The sequence below is a fragment of the Amblyomma americanum genome, chromosome 1 (genome assembly GCF_052857255.1).
Source record: "Amblyomma americanum isolate KBUSLIRL-KWMA chromosome 1, ASM5285725v1, whole genome shotgun sequence".
Lineage (NCBI taxonomy): Eukaryota > Metazoa > Arthropoda > Arachnida > Ixodida > Ixodidae > Amblyomma > Amblyomma americanum.
The window spans coordinates 27,840,750-27,860,391 of record NC_135497.1 but is presented as its reverse complement, the minus strand read 5'-3'; the positions used below and the strand labels follow the sequence as shown (position 1 = coordinate 27,860,391).

General features: G+C 49.8%; 1 protein-coding gene across 1 annotated transcript in view; it reads right to left on the bottom strand.

Moving 5' to 3' along the window:
- Vps8 (vacuolar protein sorting 8) overlaps nt 1-19,642 on the bottom strand; it is a 201,730-nt gene that overhangs the window by 85,350 nt on the left and 96,738 nt on the right. Inside the window, 5 exon segments of the mRNA XM_077645110.1 lie at nt 9,328-9,420; nt 13,321-13,387; nt 13,443-13,477; nt 13,545-13,618; nt 13,949-14,064. Of these exon segments, the coding sequence (XP_077501236.1) occupies nt 9,328-9,420; nt 13,321-13,387; nt 13,443-13,477; nt 13,545-13,618; nt 13,949-14,064 (385 nt within the window).

Below are 19,642 nucleotides of genomic sequence, written 5' to 3'. Positions count from 1 at the left end.
AACTTCCACGTGGTATCGTAGGCCTTCTCCAGATCGAAGAAGACCCTGATACAGTGCTGTTTTTGGATGAACGCCTCCCGGATGGTGTTTTCTAGGCGGACAAGGTGATCAGTGGTCGAGCATGCTTTGTTGAATCCACATTGATGTATATCTAATAGTTGTCGAGATTCGAGTACGAAGGTAAGTCTAATGTTTATTACACTTTCAAAAGATTTAGCAACGCAGCTGGTGAGAGCTATCGGTCTGTAATTGCCAGGACTTGTTGGTGGTTTTCTGGGTTTCAGAAAAGGTATTATGACTGGTTCCTTCCACTCCTCAGGTATTCTGCCAGTTATTCATATTTTATTGAAGGATTTCAACAGTGCCTGTACAGCAGCATCAGAGAGATGGGCAAGCATATTGCAATGCACATTGTCTGGGCCTAGTGCTGCCTTTTTACTGGAAGATAATACCCTATTTAATTCCTGGAGTGTGATGGGCTGGTTGTAGTCTTCATGCATGCCTGCTCCAAATGGAAGCTTTTGTTTTTCAGCTATAGCTTCGTGTTTCTGGAATGTGTTTGTGTAGTGGGATGACCTTGAGACTTCAGCAAAATGCTCGACCAATATATTGGCCTGTTCTAACGATGTTTGTGTACCGGGTGTTGTCAAAAGCGCAAGTGTGAAGAGAGTATGGTCACCAGTGAATTTACGAACTTTTTCCCACATTTTCTTTGACGGTATTGAACTATTGATTGAGGACACATATTTCTGCCAGGAGGGTTTCTCTGCATTCCTGCGCATGTACCGTGCTCTTGCCTTGGCCCTCTTAAAGGAAAGTAAGTTCTCTGCAGTGGGGTACCGACGGAGGGTGCCCCATGCTTTGTTTTGATGTTTTTTTGCCAGTGTACATTCTTGTGTCCACCATACTTTGTGTTTCTTCTGTACGAGTCCAGTCGTTTGTGGTATAGCGAGTGTTGCAGCTGATATTATGCATGTAGTAAACCTTTCATTAATTTCATCTATGCTGAGGTCTTCAGAAAATTCTTTTTCTCGAGTGGCACTTTCTGTAAAAAGTGATCAGTCGGCGAGGTGAATTTTCCAGCACCGTGGTCTTGTGGGGAAGACTGGAGTAGAAGATGAGATCCTGATGACAGTGGGTAGGTGATCACTTCCCACAGAGTCATTTAAAACATCCCATTTAAAATCATTAAAAAGAGATGGTGATGTGAAAGCTAAATTGAAGAAGCTCACTTTTGCTGAGCTTGGGCAACAATACGTGGCTTTTCCCGTATTTAAAAGACAGAGATTATTTGCGAGGATAAAATCTTCGATTATTTGGCCCCAAGAGTCACAGCGTTCACATCCCCAAAATGGGGAGTGAGTGTTAAAATTGCCAACTACCAGATATGACTCAGGCAGTTCATTAAACAGGCCTTCTAAATCTTGTATTGTTGATGTGATGTGTGGGGGAAGATATAAAGAGCATATCGTTATCATTTTGTAGGTAACGATGCTAACCATAACTGCCTCAAGTTTTTGTGCTAAGTTTGATTTCTTGAGCACGGAAAGGAACGGAAGGAATTTATCGTAAAAACCAGAATATAGGTCGAACTTCTTTTCAAAAAACCATGGCGAAAAGTCGACTCCCGTCTTATATACCAGTCATTGGTGGAAAAACCACGGAAGTCTTGAAACAATGGTGGCTGAAGTGAACAGCCTCCATCACCATCGCCATCAGCAGCAGCGCGGCGACGTTGTCGCACAGCCATTTTGCATTTCTGTCGTTGCAAAGCTATTTCGTTAAAAGGATGCTTTTTCACATTTTGTTTCAAATTGAGTGGAAGCGGACGGCAATTCCCCGTCGCCTTCAAGAAAAATGCGATTGAGAGCGCAGAAGCTCACAGCAACCTGGCGGCAAGGCGGGAATTTGGAGTATCCGAAAAGAGCATTCAGTACTGGCAGAGGCAGAAGCTGAGTATTACAACTTGCAGCAACCAGAAGAAGACATCATTTCGTGGGCGGACCGCAGCGTATCCAGAATTGGAAGGAAAAGTTGCGCTGCGAGCAAGATCGCTGCCTGCGACTGCCGAATGCATACGCGTGAATGCGGCACAACTTGCAGCAACCAGGAGAAAACATCATTTCGTGGGCGGACCACAGCGTATCCAGAATTGGAAGTAAAGGTTGCGCTGCGTGCAAGATCGCTGCCTGTGACTGCCGAATGCATCCGCGTGAAAGCGGTAGAGATTGCGCGTGCCTCTAGACTAACGAGGGCGCAAGTCAAGGGCTCGCCATCCTCAGTGCAGCGATTCATGAAGAGGAAGGGCGCGCGATACTGTTAAAAAATTGGCCGGGTGTACATACGAGCAGCATTTAAATGAAAATAAATACTGTCACCATTGTGTAACCTGTTGAGTCGCATTTGTTTCAAGGTAAGGGTGTCTTTTGGCCCTTTTTCCATTGAAAAAGATTTTTTTCATTTTTAGAATTGTTTAGTTGGGGGGCCGACCTATATTCCGGTCCGACCTATAGCCCGGTTTTTACAGTACTATTCTGGGCCCGTTATCAGGGCTCTGTCTTTTTTTCGCTCGAGAGAGGTGTTCCGTCGCTGCAAAGCAGGCGGAGTGGGAGTTATATCCATCACCTCACAAGAGGTGCTGGAGGACCGTGAAGCCGCTGATGTGTTAGTATCAGACCCTCCCCGTCGGGGGGAAGTCCTGCGGGGTGCCGACCAGTTTGCCAGGACTCCCTGCTTTGGAGATGGCAGAGCAGCCTTCACTGTCTCTTCCTGGGGCGTGGATGGCCCTGCCGTAGGCTCAGTAAAAGCGGCCAGGGCAGATGCCAGAGTGCTGTGTGGTGCACACCGCCCCTGTGCACCACATCAGCAAAGTTTGTTTTTGCGGAGAAGGTGAAAAGGTTCTTCGCGTGGAATAGTCGTCTCGCTTCCTTGAAAGTGATGTTTTGTTTTGTCTTCACTGTAATTATCTCTTTCTCACTCTTCCATGTTTTACATGACCTTGAATATGCGGGGTGATCACCTTCACAGTTTGCACAGCAAAGTGCTGCTCCTTCACAGTTTTCAGAAGCATGCTCCTTTGAGGCGCATTTAGCGCAAGAGGTAGCGTAAGCTGAGCCTGCAGAATTGCCTGGATGTGCGGTGGAAGTTGTTGAAGCTAAAGTGCTCGCAGTATGCAATCCTGGACTTGCATGTTGCCCGCGAGAGCACGCATGTGGCGGAGGAGCTGCGAAGGCTTGCGCTCGGCAAGTTCTGCGGACTGTAGTTGTCGCACCTTCTGGTCTTCCGAGAGTGACAGGCGGCGGATGAGTTCAGTCTTGAGGTGTTTGTAAAGGTTGGCCGTTGGTCGGTTGGCAAGGATATCCCGGACCTCGTTGGCGTAGCGGGCATCGAGGTGGGCGACGACATAATCATAGTGGGTCCAGTCTTGCGTGATGTGCACGAGAAAAAACTGGGCCTCGACTTGGGCAAACCATACCTCAGGCGAGAGTGCCAGCTTTCGAACAAGACCATGATGGTGGCTATCAAGGACGCAGATGGGGGAAGTGATGGACGTGAATTTATACTGCATTTTGCTTCAAAATCACCAATTAGGCACTTCGGATGTTTCAAATATATCGATACTTTAGTAGTTGGAGGTCAAATTTGAAACTTTGTACGTAGGTACTTAAGAGTATATTGAACACGAATACGCCATTTTCGATAAATCAAAGTTTTCACATTTTTTGCCATTTCAAGATCCACGTCTCCCCCTAATTGGTCTCTCTTTATCACTATCTAATGACGAAATTTGCAAGCTGCTAATTGCACTTCGATTACTTTTACGGGCTGTTTAATACAAGGTGAAATCATGTGGCACACTGTCCTCCTCTCCATCTGTCCTCACTTCATTTGTTTCTTACAGCCTCTTCAACAAACATCCAAACAAATCGAAGATACATGTACCTTCGATACTATCTTTAGATACATTTTGTGCATCAGTATTTAGTATTGCTTGCCCAAAATTAAAGGATCGGAGTTTCGGTATCGAAGATACATTTTAAGTGTATCCTGTATTTAACAATACTCGATACTCAATAAAAAAAAAAATATGTTGCAAATTTTAGGCTGCTGTGAGTCAGACTCTGGGCAGGCGGCGCTCGCTCAGGTGGTAGCGCACTGAAAAAAGGAATTAGGAAGAGACGATGAAAATGCCGTCAGCCCCGTCATTCGTATTTCTACCTACGCTCATTGTTTGGCAGGTGGACGACATATATATATATATAGTGCATCTGTATAATCAGTGACACAAGGAACGAAAAGACAAGCTCACCATTACGGCACAAAAAATACCCCTTCACCGTTGTTTCAAGTTGCAGTGGTAGCCAAGAGAAACCGAAAACTTTTGCCTTCATGCTCAGGAGCTTACAGGACAAGAGGCACTAGTGAAACGAGTTTCTTAACTATACCTCAAGGATCCTCAAGTCGACGTGGCTATTTATTACTCTTGTCTGTTGATAAAAAGGACTTTCATAAAACACTACGCAGCAAGGTGCTCTTAAACTTCTGTAGAAAGGCTTTGCTTTGCCTTGCTTGAAGCACAGCTGCATCGTGGAGCTCTTTCGGACTGGCAGTTTGAGGAAATACTGATGATTACGAGCCTACGTTTTTGTGTAAAATAATGACCTTCCAAAGGTAGGAAGTCGAATTATAATCAGTAATAAGAGTTGACCTATACACGGAACTGCAAAGGCGACTTAAAAGTGTGGGGTCAAAAGTCGTTTCGACTGAGCAGCGGATATCACGCCCCGTGCACGCGCATAATTACGTAATAGTTGTCAGACACGGCGCGAAAGTGAGTCTGCTTAAAAAACAAGATTTTGAATGCACAGGAATTTGAACAGGAATGCGCAGCTCAAAGCAATAAACGTGCAAAGCAAGCAGTTTGAGACAAGTATAGATAACAGGCAACAAAACAGCACTACTGTATGTGGGCCGGCTGACTAGCAGCAAACACAACAGCCAATGATTCCTCAGTTTCGGATTCGAGCGCCAGAGGTTACTGGAAACACATGGCGACGCGGCTGCGCTAATACAGTAAAACCTCGTTAATTCGAAACCGCTTAATTCGAACTTCCGGTTAATTCGAACTGACGGCCGGGTCCCGGCAAAGCCCTGTGTATTTCAATGGGTCAAAACTCCCGATAATTCGAATATGCCGGTATCCACGTCGGTTAATTCGAACTAGGCGCCGATGGCTGGCATTGCTCCTCGCATATAGAAGTCACCTAGCAGCAAATACAAAGCGCTGAAAATTTAAAAAAAATGCAGAATGATGAGAAAAAAAATAAGCCAGCACGCATGTCAGCACGCACGAGGTGAGACGTGAATTTCGTTGCCCGAACATACCCTCCGGTGCATGCCGTAGCAGGTTTTCGCTGCCGGAGCATCGAAGCATTGGCTTGTCTATTTTTGGCTGACGCGCGGTCACGCGGGTAGCCACCCTACCGCGGGCGCCGCCTATGCTCCGGCCACGGTGGCTCCGGCGCAAGCCGTTGCAGGTTTCCGCTGCGCCGAGGCGGTCGTGACATTGGAGACGCACGCGACCATGGAGGAAGGAAGTACTCGGGAGAGGCGGTTACGTCACATTTTTTTGAAGCCGCGCTTTTTTTCTGATGGAAATAAACGTTTCAATCAAGCGGGCCTCCCCTCCCCGTTCCCCCGCTTCCCTCTACTTGGGCGCCGTCACAGCGCGCCTGCCCATGCAGCAGACGACGCCGCTGCGCCCAGCGTTCTATTGGCTGCGCCGTCGGCTAAACTCTCCCAGTAGCCCTTGCGAGAACGCGTGACTTCCGGTACCCTTTTTTTGTGCAGCTCGGGAAGCGAAGACTCTTTCCTTTCCTTCTTCCTGCACGTAGCACCCGGCCCCTCTTGCGCCTAGTCTTTGTTGCCGCGGTGTCTAGCGAAGTTTGTGTTGCGTGATATTCCTCGTTTGTTTGGTGTCTCGCTGGTGACGTCTCATCGACTGTGTCAATCATGGCAAACCGAGGAAAGTACTCCGCAAAGGATTTGAAGACGAAGGTGGAGATATTACAGGACGTCGAACGTGGTCTCCTGACAAAGACAGCGATCGCAGAGAAGTTTGCAGTCAAGAAATGCACGCTGTCCACATACCTCAAGAACAAGGACTCTATCTTCAATGCGTATCAAAAGGAGATGGAGCCCTCGCGGAAACGACTAAGAACATCGGCTCATCCAGAGATGGAGGATGCTGTAATGGCATGGATTAAGGACGTTCGCAGCAGGAACATTCCGCTAAGTGGACCAATAATTGCCGCAAAGGCAGTGGACTTCGCCAGCCAGATGGGCATAAGTGACTTCAGCGCGTCGGAAGGCTGGTTGTCGCGTTTCAAGGCCCGTCACGGACTTACGTTTAAAAGCGTTTGTGGAGAGGCAGCCGGAGTCGATGAAGAAACGTGTCAAAATTGGATCTCAGGTCAACTAAAGGACTACCTTGCCGATTACTTGCTCAGCGATGTGTTCAATGCAGATGAAACCGCGCTTTATTTTAAGTTGCTGCTGAACAAGACTGTCAGTTACAAAGGCGACACGTGTTCAGGCGGGAAGAGAAGCAAGGAAAGAGTGACGGTGTTGGTGTGCGCAAACGCGACTGGCACGGAATGGTGCCGCTTGCTAGTTATAGGCAAAGCAGCAAAGCCTCGTTGCTTTAAAGGGCTAAAAATTCTCCCTGTTGATTATACTTTCAACAGAAAGTCGTGGATGACGCGAGCAATTTTCACGGATTGGCTGCGCACACTCGACAGGAAGTTCGCGGCACAGAACAGGAATGTTCTGTTGTTCGTCGACAACTGTTCAGCCCATTGCGACATCAGCGGACTGAAGGCGATCCGTCTGGCATTTCTGCCGAAAAACACTACGGCTGTGCTGCAGCCTATGGACCTTGGGGTTATTAAAAACCTCCAAACACTGTACAGGCGCCATCTCCTAGAGCGGATTCTTGTGTGTATGGACAGCGGCAAATCGTACGACGTCAATCTCCTCGGAGCCTGCCACATGCTGGCAACATCGTGGAATGCTGTCAAGGCGGACACAGTCGCGAACTGTTATCGAAAGTGCGGCTTCATTGAAGGCCCAGAAGCCTGCAGCACGGCAGAGCTGGATGCTCAGTGTGATGACTCCGTCGCGCTGCACCCTGCCTACGCTGCTTTATCGGAGGGTGTTGACTTCCAGAGCTTCGTAGACGTTGACAGCGGTGTGGAGACATCGGGGCCGTTAAGCGATGCCGAGATTATTGAAGCGGCCTGCGGTGACCAGATGCCGCACAACTCGGGCGCGGCGAGCACAGCTGACAGCGACGACGAGTCCGACGGAGGCGACGATCCATTGCCACCCCCGAGTGCATGTGAAACAGCGTCAGCACTCGATCTGGCTGCGCGCTACTTCTCCGCCGATGATAATTCGGACGCTGCGTTTGAGCTGTTGGGCAAGTTGCAGACGATGCTTGTCGAGTCACGGCAAAGAAAACGAAAACAAATGCGCATCACCGATTATTTTTCTCTTTGACATGCTTTGCCAATCTGCTGTTAAAGATGTTTTTGATAGCATAGTGTCATATTTAATCATTAAGCTTGCTGCTTACGCGAATGCATTTTGATGTTAGCTCCAACCGCATAAACAAATTAACTTTATTTCCTTCGACATTCGGGCTCTATGATTTTAATTCGCGCAATCGCCCGCCGCAAATGTGTAGTAGCGCGTAGTAAGAGATTACGATCTCAGATATGCCTGTTTTAGCTTCGGCCCGTGCTGCCGGGCGTGATGGCCGCTTTTTTTAGCGCCCGCTCGTTAATTCAAACTCCGCTTAATTCGAACAATTTTCCGGTCCCCCTCGAGTTCGAATTAACGAGGTTTTACTGTATTCCCAGTCTTGCCTTGTGCACAAAATATGCGAGTAAAAGTTTGTTTTTTTTATATACCCGTGCAATAAATTAGAGGTTTGAAAATTTAGAGTAAATATGGTAAACCACGTGAACAGTCACATGCATGCAGAAACGTTTTCGTGTGTTTCGCATGCCTTTTCTGCCATTTCTGCATTTCGCTTCGCCAAGGAGGCAGTCACAAGAAGTGGTGAGTATGGTTTGTGTCTGCCCGACGGACTCTTAAGCTGCCATTGCAACCTCGGCAACAATACAGCACGGCTTTCAAGCGACAAGCAATCCTCTATGTGGAGTCAGAAAACAACGTCGCCGCAGGAGGAAGTTTGATGTGTCAGAAATGTGCGTGAGGGAATGGAGAAAACAAAGAATCAAGATCTCTGCATGCGCTACTACTCGCCATTCCTGTCACAAACCAAAGTTTAAAGTGTGAAAGAAATGGTGACGAGCATCATGACACAGAACAACCTGAGCCTAAGGCGACACATGACTGCATACCAAAGTTGCCTGAAGCTATGAAGAGAATTAGCACACGTTTCTGCACTTCGCGAGTGATCTGAGGGCAAAACATTTGTTCCTGCTTGGTCAAATCTGCAACGCAGACCAGACTCCAGTCTGGTCTGACATGCCCGGTAAGAGGACAGTGTCCAGGAAAGGGGAATGCCAGGCCCGCCTGCTGACTACAGGCAACATGCACAACAGTTTCAAGGTCATGTGGTGCTGTACTGCAGATGGGCATAATTAAGCTACCACCCTTTCTTCTGTTCAAGAGGAAAACGATGCCGACCAAGGAAAAGTTTCCACCTAAAGTTATTGTGCGGGTTAATGAAAAAGATTTTTTAATGACAAAACTGTCCTCGAAAAGTTTCTTGTCACGTGGTGCAGGTGTCCAGTTGCACTGCTAAAGCCCCACAGCATGCTCATCCTGTACTCCTTCCACAGATATATCAAAAGCGGCAGCGGACGCTGGATGTGAGCTGGTCATCATTCTGGGAGGATTTACACCTGTTCTTCAGCCACCCGGAATACGGACCCAGTATCGGAAATACAATTTCTGAGGGCATCGGGTATCGATATCAGAGATACTTTTTTTAAGCATAGTGCCCAGCCCTGGTTGCGAGCATGCTTGCTTTTTCCTTGTCTTCTCCTGCCCTATTCTTTGTCTCTCCTCACTTGGGTTGTTTGTGGCCCCCCTATTTAAAGGGAATGCATTCTGCAGCCGACAGATTCAGTGGGAGCGAACTGGGTGGCACGTTTTTATCTCATTTTTTAGAACCACAGATAATATGTTCTTCACTGCTGCTGACCACTGAATGCTATATTCGTAAGTGGCAGGGGCTGTAAGCAGGCTATGCAGGCTAGCTGCCAGCAGAGATCTTGTCTGACTGCAACTCACCTGTTCGAAGAGAAGCCGGTCCACAATAAGCTTGTTGTCCGGTCGTGCCAACTGTCTCGCCAGGAAGGTGAAGAGAGCTCCCACCTGCGTAGGCTTCAGCCACAAGAATTCAACGTGAACATGGGAACATAACAATGCAAGACACTGTTTTACGGGAGTTTGAATGTCATGAAAACATGACTTTAAAGCATTAAAATGAGTTTATCAGCCAGCACACAGCTACACCACTAAGACGCCCGGTTTGGGCCGACGTCTTCTGCCCTACTTCTGTACCGTTATTTCTGTCGCACAGCGCTTTTAGCACGTTATTGCATTTGGAGTGGTGTTTTTACACAGCCATGGAAATACGCTAATGTAACATCCAAGCACTCCTGTAAAGGAGTGAATATGGGCAGAAAGCATAACAGAAATCCCATCTTCTGCCTACTGCCTTGCTTGAACTCGGTCAAAGGCGAAATGAATCTGCGTATGCTCCGTCTAATTCTAAGCTCAAGAAGGAATGAATAATCAAGTTAATTAAAACCTCAGTTGGGGCAAGTCTCGTTACATATCATGAAAATTTAAAGCAGAGCGATGAAACGCGGACAAAGAAGAAAAACACTAACAACAGCACTAGTGCTGTAGCTGTCCTGTTCGTTGTGTTCTTTCAATCGTCTTCGCTTTTGCGCGCTGCTTTAAATTTGTAGCACAATCAAGACCTTTGACCAAGACAGTTTTCAGTACGGATTTGTGCCCCAATTATTTCGTACTAGTGAGCACTAATCTTGAGTAATGCAAATTGTGAACCGCACTTGAGGGTAAAATTTCTCAGTAGCTACTACTTGACTGTGCAGTTAAATTTAAGAAATAAAAAAACGTTTCTTGCATGTGCATAATGTGCAACACTTGAAATCAGTAGTCACCGAATGCACGCTGAACTTGGAGTCTGTTGAACTTTACGGCGACGTGGAGCTACATCCGCAGCATTTGTGGCACCGAGGAAGTAGTAGTACGGCTTGTCTTTGAAAACAATAGTATACCTCGCTTGTCAGGTGATCGCTGCTGCAGAATACTGCTCTCAGTGCTTGTTTGCATACGTCAGTAAATATAGTCGCCTACCTGTAATGCTCCAAAATAAATCAGCGGGTTCGAAATCGGCGATGCAGACCGTCATTGCTATTTTATATTCTTGCTTTTTTTCTTGCATCTAGACCACAATTTTCTTGGTTTTGCTTGTCTAGAAAGCCAGATGCGATGGCGCATCTGCTGAAATCAGGTGAAAAATGGGAACACCGCAATTTTGAAGTAAATTCAATACATTCCGTATACATTCGGTGAACGGGAACGCGCACTTCATCTTAAACGCTGGCATCCACGAGTACCGGCCAAGGGACGTGTCGCACCTGGCACTGCATGTTTTGCATATACCAGACCAGCCACATCTACGTCACATGGTTTCTATCGCACCTGAGGTGCCTGTGAAAAGAAGGCTTGTACGCTGACCGAATATCGTGCATATCTTTCAGCCACATCACATAACAGGGACTGCTTTGAGAACTTCTTTGACTAAAGAGCACACCCGCACGAACATATTATTGCAGCTTCACACAGTGCATCACAGCATAGCGCGGTTGCCAGATCATCTCTCTGGCAGCCATGATGGATTATCAGTGGCGCTTCTTATAGGCCATGAAACTTGCGAATAGTTAGAGCCATGCTATCACCAACAACTTATACAGTAAAGATCTTGATAAAGTAAAGATTTTTTCTGGGCTTAGCTACTTTAATATAGAGGGGTTCTACCGTATAATCAACTCCACTTTCACCAGCTGTTCGATATATTGAATGATGCGCCACACCCCTACAAGTGGGGCTCATTCTAATGGCACTCCTTGATAACTTTCTGCATGCAGAAACGAGTGAACTGCGCAGCTTTGAGCATCTGCTGGTAGCGCTAGCCTTGTGGAGCCACCTGACGAGGTGAATGTGGGGTGTGCTTGAAGGTGGCCTTCGGTCTCGCCATTTTCCACGCCGCATTCCTGTCATTTGGTGCAACCAACCTAACTAAAGCATATCTGCGGCCTTCACCCAGTGTGCTTCACTCATTTTGCCGCCAAAGCCATTACACAAACTACCTGTACCCTACTTTTAATAAGAACATTTTATTTATGATGTTCTGTTAATAGGATTGGACATCTTATAATGGGCAATAGATAGTTCCAAACCACCCTCCTTCGTGGCTCCGATGCAAACCAAGTCAGGCCGAGCAACGCCTAGTGAACCGTGCACTGCCACCACGCTGGCGGGCCTTTCGCTGCAAGAAGCGAGTAACAAGCGTGGGTGCAATGAACTATTCCTTTTAGGTTTCTATTTCTTCTCTTTCACAATCCTGTTTGAGTTCGATATATCTAGGTTCAACTGTACAGGCCATATACCATATTTACATGATTGTAAGTCAACCCCCTACATCAATTTCTGATGAAAAAAAAACTTGGAGGTCATTTACGTTTGGCCTTTAATAATAGAACGTGATAGCACTATCCTGCGGCCTCCGCTTATCGCCAGCCACTATCGGCTGGCGCGCGCGGGCGTGCCCGTGGGCACATTCCAAAACGAAAATGTATTAGGCACTGGACTACTCGTCCACAGTTGTGCCAACGTCCTCACTAGCGCTGCCGTCGTGATCGTTGCTGCGGTCCCACAGCTCGTCGTTCTAACATCGTCGTGCAGCGAAATTCCGCACTTTGCAAACAGCCACATCCCGACATCGCGTGGAACAGCTGAAAATTTTGCCTCACTGCAGCTGCCACGCCTGTATCACCCGTTGCGAATGTCGAACTTGCGGCCCAGGATGCAGTTGTTCGTTTCTTCGGCGTAAAGAATGACAGCCATCTTGAATGTAGCCGTGAATGAGCGCCGGTCGCTTACAGGACCCATAGCACAAATGACAAAGCACTACACTAAAAACTTGTGAAACATGGCCGGCAGTAGTCAAATGCGTCAGAGCCAAAGAAAAACTACGCGTGACCGGCATCAGCTCTTCCGTCAGCTACCGACACTCCCCGGTGCCGCTGCGGTTCCGAGTGGCAGTGCCGCAGCGATTGGAACAATGGCTCTTCCATCAACTATTGATGCTCCCTTGACCGTCGAGTGCGCAGTTGAAAGTAAGCAAAAAAAACTTGGACGACACCTATTAACAGTAGAACACGGATGCGTTATCGGGCCGCCGCAATCTGCAGCCACGTGTGGGGAGTGGGCTGGTGCCGGTCTGCTGCTTATCGACAGCCACCATCGGCCGCCGCATGCGGGGTGGGGATACGGTTCTGTGCGTTGACATAGCAGCTGCTCAAGGCCAGCACCAAAAGCGATGCGACGGAGCCACGCAGCAAAAATGCAGCCACACTGTAGCATGCATGATATCTCGTTTCTCTCGGCCTTATTTATGGTGTGATGCTTTGGTTTCGATATTAAGTCGACCCCCCCCCCCCCCCCCCCCCCCCTCGGATTTTCAAATTTTGAAAAATAGGTCGACTTACAATTGTGTAAATAAGGTAGGTGGTACCTCCTTGTTGGTGACATGGCATGAAGTTATGTGGGAAAATCTAAAGGTGCCCAGAATATTTTCGAACAAGTTTGAAAAACCTGTTAAGCATAAAGAGTAACTATTTGTAGAGCCAGAGCCAATGCGGTGGCTCAGTGTTTATGGCACTCGGCTGCTGACCCGAGAGATGCGGGTTCAATCTGGCTGCAGCAGTCGCATTTCGATGGAGGCGAAATGCTAGCGGCCCGTGCATTGTGCGATGTCAGACCACGTTAAAAGAACACCAGGTGGTCGAATTTATCTGGAGCCCTCCACTACGGCGTCCCTCATAGCCTGAGTCGCTCTGGGATGTTAAACCCCCATAAACCAAACCTCCATTTAAAAATGTCAACAAAGACCACTGCCAAGACGTGTTGCTGTTCCTTGCCAACACTTATGCTTGCATCAATCAGCAAAATGGTTTCACTACTCACCGAAAACCCTTCACTCTGAACCATAATCTGGAGAAGGATGTCCACCAGCCGTTGTTTCTGTGCCAGCCTGCACAAGAGGTCCACATGTAGGGCTGTCAAGCAGAGCCCATAGGCCCTCTTACCCTGCCTCTGTAGCAAACTCTGGCTCCTCGAAGGCCTGCACGCATGCACCAAAGAAGTCTTTAGTATTTTTTGCATGTCACTGGCACTTTACCTTAACGTACCAAGGCCAGCACGTTGAGGAATTCCCGGGTGCTGAAGTGGAGCAATGCTCTCAGATAAGGGAATGTTGCATGATCTGCAAGAAACAAGAGCATAGAACTGCCAGCCTGCCTAAATAATATGGAAGTACACCGCAGCGGAGGCCTAGTGGTTTGAGCATCCGCCTCGCATGCGGGAAGTGCGGGGTTCGATCCCCAGTGCCGCTGGGTACCCATCGGTGATAAAATGGGTACAAGCTTTCCCCTGTCTGGTGCTCGGCTTTTTTGGGGTGAAATGCTTGGGAAATGGGTCTTTGACCCCACCTTGTGAAATGAAAACAACCTTGTGCCATGGCGCTCTTTGGCCAAAGCTGCCCTTTCGCCATAAAAATTCATCATCATTCAAATAATATGGAAGTTTGTCTTACCCTGAATATTTGTGCCTCGAAGTGATGTGATGCACTGAAACACGTCCTTCTTGACTATTGGTGCCAGGTCTGCACGGAGTTCTCCATGTGGGTATCCTCGTCCAGCCAGGCAGCAGCTGCATGCATACCAGCAGTGAGACGCACCCACCACTATGCAGCAACAGAGATGCAGACCAAACCCTCACAGGGAGCCCCAATTTGTTCCCAAAATTGGCTGTTTGGAAACAAGGTGCACCAAACTAGCAGAACATAAAAAAAATGCAGAAAAGGACACAAAATTCACCATTAAAATTCCACATGATGTGCACATTTATGCATTCCATCTTGCATTCTGCATGTTCAATACTTCCGGATGTGCAGGAGAAGGGCTGTCACAGAACTGTACGGTGCAGTGTACCCCAGCACCGAGATACTCTACTAAGCCATGCTGATGTCTATCCTTCCAAAGCACAAACCAGTTTCTGGTAGTGTTTACAGCAGCCTGGGAACTTACTGTATTACTATAAACCCGCTAGGTAGCTCAGCTTTTGGCGGTGTCTTTACACGTACAATACTCATCATAATGATATTGTCACGGAGTTCTCACGGAGAGACGCTTCAACAGCTGGAGTCGGCAAGAGGAGACGGTAATGGCGGCCGATCCACGATAGCACGATCGCAACCTCATCGTCTTCGCGGACAGCTTGCGCCACCTGGCAACACTAGGTGGCATTATTCCCCCCTCCGAAAAAGAAGGGCATCGCAGTGGGGCCGCCAGCAGCGTAGGCGCGCTAAGGTTCGAGGAAAACGGAGCACACACAGAGTCACAACGGAGGGCCGCTAAGCCGTTATCGGGCATAGTACGGCTTAAGCCGCACAACGTGCACAATGTCAGAGCTGTTGGGCTGTCGACGTCTCGGTTGCGCGGCACCATCGGGAACCACTTCATAGGTAACATCACTGATACGCCGTAGCACTTTATAGGGGCCAAAGTACCGGCAGAGTAGTTTCTCGGACAAGCCCTGGCGGCGGACAGGTGTCCACACCCAAACTTGTTCACCGGGATTGTAGTCGACCTGTCGGTGTCGAAGGTTGTAACGGCGCGCATCAGTGCCCTGCTGCTGGCCGATGTGTACGCGGGCAAGCTGACGGGCTTCTTCAGCGCGTTGGGCAATTTCATGAACATCGGGTGCGAGTTGGTCGTCATCGAGGCATGGTAGCATCGCGTCAAGCATGCTCTGGACTTCACGTCCATATACAAGACGAAAGGGAGTAAAGCGTGTAGTCTCCTGGAGGGCCGTGTTGTACGCAAATGTGACGTACGGTAGCACCTCATCCCAAGTTTTGTGCTGAACGTCTACGTACATTGACAGCATGTCCGCAATGGTCTTGTTTAAGCGTTCGGTTAGCCCATTGCTCTGCGGATGATAAGCTGTGGTCTTGCGATGGCTAGTGCAGCTCAACGTAAATATATGGTCGATTAGCTGCGCTGTAAACGCTGTGCCTCTGTCGGTAATAACGCACGAAGGGGCTCCGTGCCGCAAGACGATGTTTTGCATGAAAAAGTCGGCGACCTCTGAAGCTGTGGCACAGGGTATCGCCTTGGTCTCGGCGTAGCGAGTCAAATAGTCAGTAGCGACTATGATCCACTTGTTTCCTGAGAGTGACAACGGAAAAGGACCGAGAAGGTCCATTCCTATTTGATCGAACGGAGAGCGGGGTGTAGTAACGGGCTTGAGAAAACCCGCCGGCTTAAGCGGTGGCGTCTTCCGGCGCTGGCATTCACGGCAGCTTTTTACGTACCTTTGGACATCGTCCGAGAGTCCGGGCCAGTAGTACATGTTGCGTATCCTGGCGAGCGTCCGGGAAAAACCCAGATGGCCTGAAGTGGGCTCGTCGTGGCATGCCAATAAAATGTCGGCGCGAAGATCGGCCGGAAGTACCAGAAGGTAAGCTCTTTCTTGGCCTCTCGAGTTCTTCTTGTATAAGATACCTTCGCGCAAACAGAAAGAGCCGAGACGTCGAGCGAAGTGTCGTGGTAGAGGCATGGCGTGACCTTCAAGGTTGTCAATCAGCGGTCGGAGGTCCGTGTCAGCCCGCTGCCGGGCTATTATGTCCGATGCATTAAGTATACCGAGGAAACCGCTGTCGTCGTCGATTTCGGGACCGGAAGAGTCGAGTGGTGCACGCGACAGCGTGTCGGCGTCTTCGTGTTTACGGCCCGACTTATATACGATGGTAATGTCGAATTCTTGGAGCCGTAAACTCCAGCGGGCCAATCGTCCAGACGGGTCTCGCAAATTAGCCAGCCAGCATAGGCAGTGGTGGTCGGTTACGACTTTGAATGCGCGGCCGTAAAGGTAAGGGCGAAATTTCATGGTGGCCCATACGACAGCAAGGCATTCCTTCTCTGACGTAGAGTAATTGCGTTCGGCGCGGGAGAGAGTACGGCTAGCATAGGCTATAACTCTCTCAATGCCCGCTTGGTGTTGGACAAGGACAGCTCCAAGACCGATATTGCTGGCGTCGGTGTGGATCTCGGTGTCGGCCTCTTCGTCGAAGTGTGCAAGAACGGGAGATGTCTGAAGGCGTTGGCGGAGCGAAGAGAAAGCCGTCTCTTGGTCTATTGTCCAAACGAAGGAGGTGTTGCTCCTGGTGAGGCGCGTCAACGGCTCTGCAATCTTTGCGAAGTCCGCAATAAACCGTCGGTAATATGCACAGAGACCCAGAAAACGCTGGACAGCTTTCTTGTCAGTCGGAGTAGGAAAATTGGCGACGGCGGCTGTCTTGTCGGGGTCGGGTCGAACTCCGTCGGCGCTCACAACGTGACCGAGGAACCTGAGCTCTGTGTAACCGAAGTGGCACTTCTGGGGCTTCAGCGTAAGGTCAGCGGAATGGAGGGCTCTGAGGACAGTTCGCAGGCGCACGAGATGCTGTTCAAAGGTTTCTGAAAAAACGACGTCGTCCAGGTATACAAGACAACTTTGCCACTTGAGGCCGGTGAGGACAGTGTCCATCATCCGTTGAAACGTCGCTGGCGCAGAGCACAAGCCAAAAGGCAGCACTTTGAATTCATAGAGGCCATCTGGTGTAACGAAGGCAGTTTTTTCGCGGTCCCGTTCGTCCACTTCAATTTGCCAATAACCGCTCTTCAGGTCAATGGATGAAAAGTACTTAGCACGCCGTAATCTGTCCAGGGAGTCATCAATGCGGGGCAACGGGTAGACGTCCTTTTTAGTCACATTGTTTAATTTACGGTAGTCCACGCAGAATCGAAGTGTTCCATCCTTCTTTTTAACAAGGACAACAGGCGAAGACCACGGGCTTTGGGAAGGTTGAACTACACCGTCGTCAATCATCTCCTGAACTTGCTCTTGGATTACTTCCCGTTCTTTGGCAGAAACACGATAAGGCTGCTGGCGGATAGGGCGAGCGTCGTCATACGTAATGATCCGGTGTTGCGTTAGGGGCGTTTGACGAACTTTCGACGAAGAAGCGAAACACTGTTTATACTCCAATAGCAAGTGCTCTAAGGCCAGGCGCTTTCCTTCGGGGAGGTTGCAGTTGATGTCGACATTCGGAACAGATTGGTCGTCAGTAGCGCGCGATGATTGGTCGTCAGGGGCCGCTGCCGCGAACGCAAAGCAGACCGGAACATCCACAACCGCTTCAGCGGTAGCGATCGCAGTTCCAGAGAAAAGGTGCCGGTGCTCTGGAGAAAAATTTGTAACAAGGATCGCAGACCGGCCAGCGCGAATTGTTAGTAAGCTTCGAGCGGCGCAGATGCCTTGAGTCAGGAGGAGCGAATGATTAGCCTCGGCGACTGCTTCAGCGTCGTGCAACTCAGCACAGGCGACTTCAATCAAAACACTGCTACGGGGCGGAAGTGTGACGCTGTCGGCGAAAACGCGAAGTGCGGCACTGCGTTGGCAGGAGTTGTCGAGTTCGGCGGCTTGCTCTGTGGAAAACATGACGATTCGGTTGCGCAGATCGATAATTGCTCCATACTCCCGCAGAAAGTCGATGCCGAGGATTAGGTCCCGAGAACACTCGCCCAGGACGATGCAGCTGACGACGAACGTGGACTTGCTGATCTGAACGCGAGCAGTGCACATACCCTTGGGCGTAACCAGATGACCGCCGGCAGTTCGAAGGTGCGCGCCAGGCCAAGGGGTAATCACTTTTTTCAGAATGGTCGCCAGTTGTCCACTTAAGATCGAATAATCGGCCCCGGTATCAACTAATGCGCTTACTCTGCGACCATCGATAAGAACGGGTATTTCTAAAGAAACGCGGTTTTTTAACTCTGGTGATGGCGTCGGCGGGTTTTTGTCGGATTGTAGCGGCGACGACGGGAGGTCTTCAGCACAGCGCCCCCCAGCGACCTCGCCCCCGAAGGTCGCGGGTTTCAGTTTTCCCGACGAGGACTTGGCGATCGGCCCGGTGCCGCTCGCGAGAAGCCGGGAGGTGTCGGGGAAGAGCGCCTCGGTGAGGGTGAGCGCGACTGCCGCTGCGCTCGGGATGGATTGCGCTGGTCCGCAAGGAATTCTTCAATTTCAGGGGGTCGTTCACCTTGACGGGGTCTCGGTGAGTCGGTGCGGAAGCCTTGGATGCCGATGCGTCGGTAATAACAATTTCGATAAAGATGACCTGGCTCTCCGCAGTGAAAACAGAGCGGTCGTCGGTTAGGTGTACGCCAAACGTCGGCCTTTCGGAGGGGTGCTCGACGATCCTCGAAGTACTGCACCGGTTGCACAGAGGGCCGCGGGGCTTGAGGCGTGGCGTGAATTGGTGGCGGCGAAGCGGGAGCCGGACGCCTTGCAACTTCGGCGTACGTCGGACGGTGGTAGTCCCCAGGCAGAGGTGGTACGTCGACCACAGGAACAGGGCCCCGGAACGCCTGTTGCACCTCCTCTCGTACAAGAGCGGAGATGGAACCGAGCGCAGGCTGCGACGGGCTACAAAATTTGTGAAGCTCCTCACGCACGATTGTGCGAATAAGTTCCCGCAAATCATCAGGATGCTGTCCGATGGTGGCAAACGATGATGTGACCGCAGCAGCATGCACGGGCCGGTCGTAACTGGCGCAACGCTGTTGCAGGACCTTCTCCATCGTTGTGGCTTCCGAAAGAAATGCAGCAACTGTAGATGGTGGGCTGCGCACGAGGCCTGCGAACAGCTGCTCTTTGACGCCTCTCATTAAGTGCCGAAGTTTCTTCTCTTCAGGCATGGCAGGATCAGCTCGCCTGAAGAGCCGCGTCCTGTCCTCGACGTACATTTGTACGCTTTCGTTCGGCAGCTGGACGCGGGACTGGATTGCCCGCTCCGCTCTTTCGCGGCGATCCGCGCTGGTGTAGGCCTCCAGCAGGCGACGGCGAAACTCTCGCCAGGAAGTTAGAACTTCCTCACGGTTCTCAAACCACGTGCAAGCGCCATCCTCTAGGCTAAAGTAGACGTTTCTTAGTTTCGCGGCGTCGTCCCACTGGTTATAAGCAGCCACACGCTCGAAGTGAAGGAACCAGTCCTCCACGTCTTCGAAAAGGTCCCCGTGGAAGGCCTTGGGAACCCGCGGGGTCTGCAAGGTATAGTGGGCAGGTGTAGCACCGGCAGCTTGCGTGAGAATACCGGTGGCTGGTATCATGACTGTCGCGAGTGGTCCAAACTCCGGTGAAAGTCCCTGCAGCCTCCGGCTGAAGCGGTGTACCGGGGTGTCAA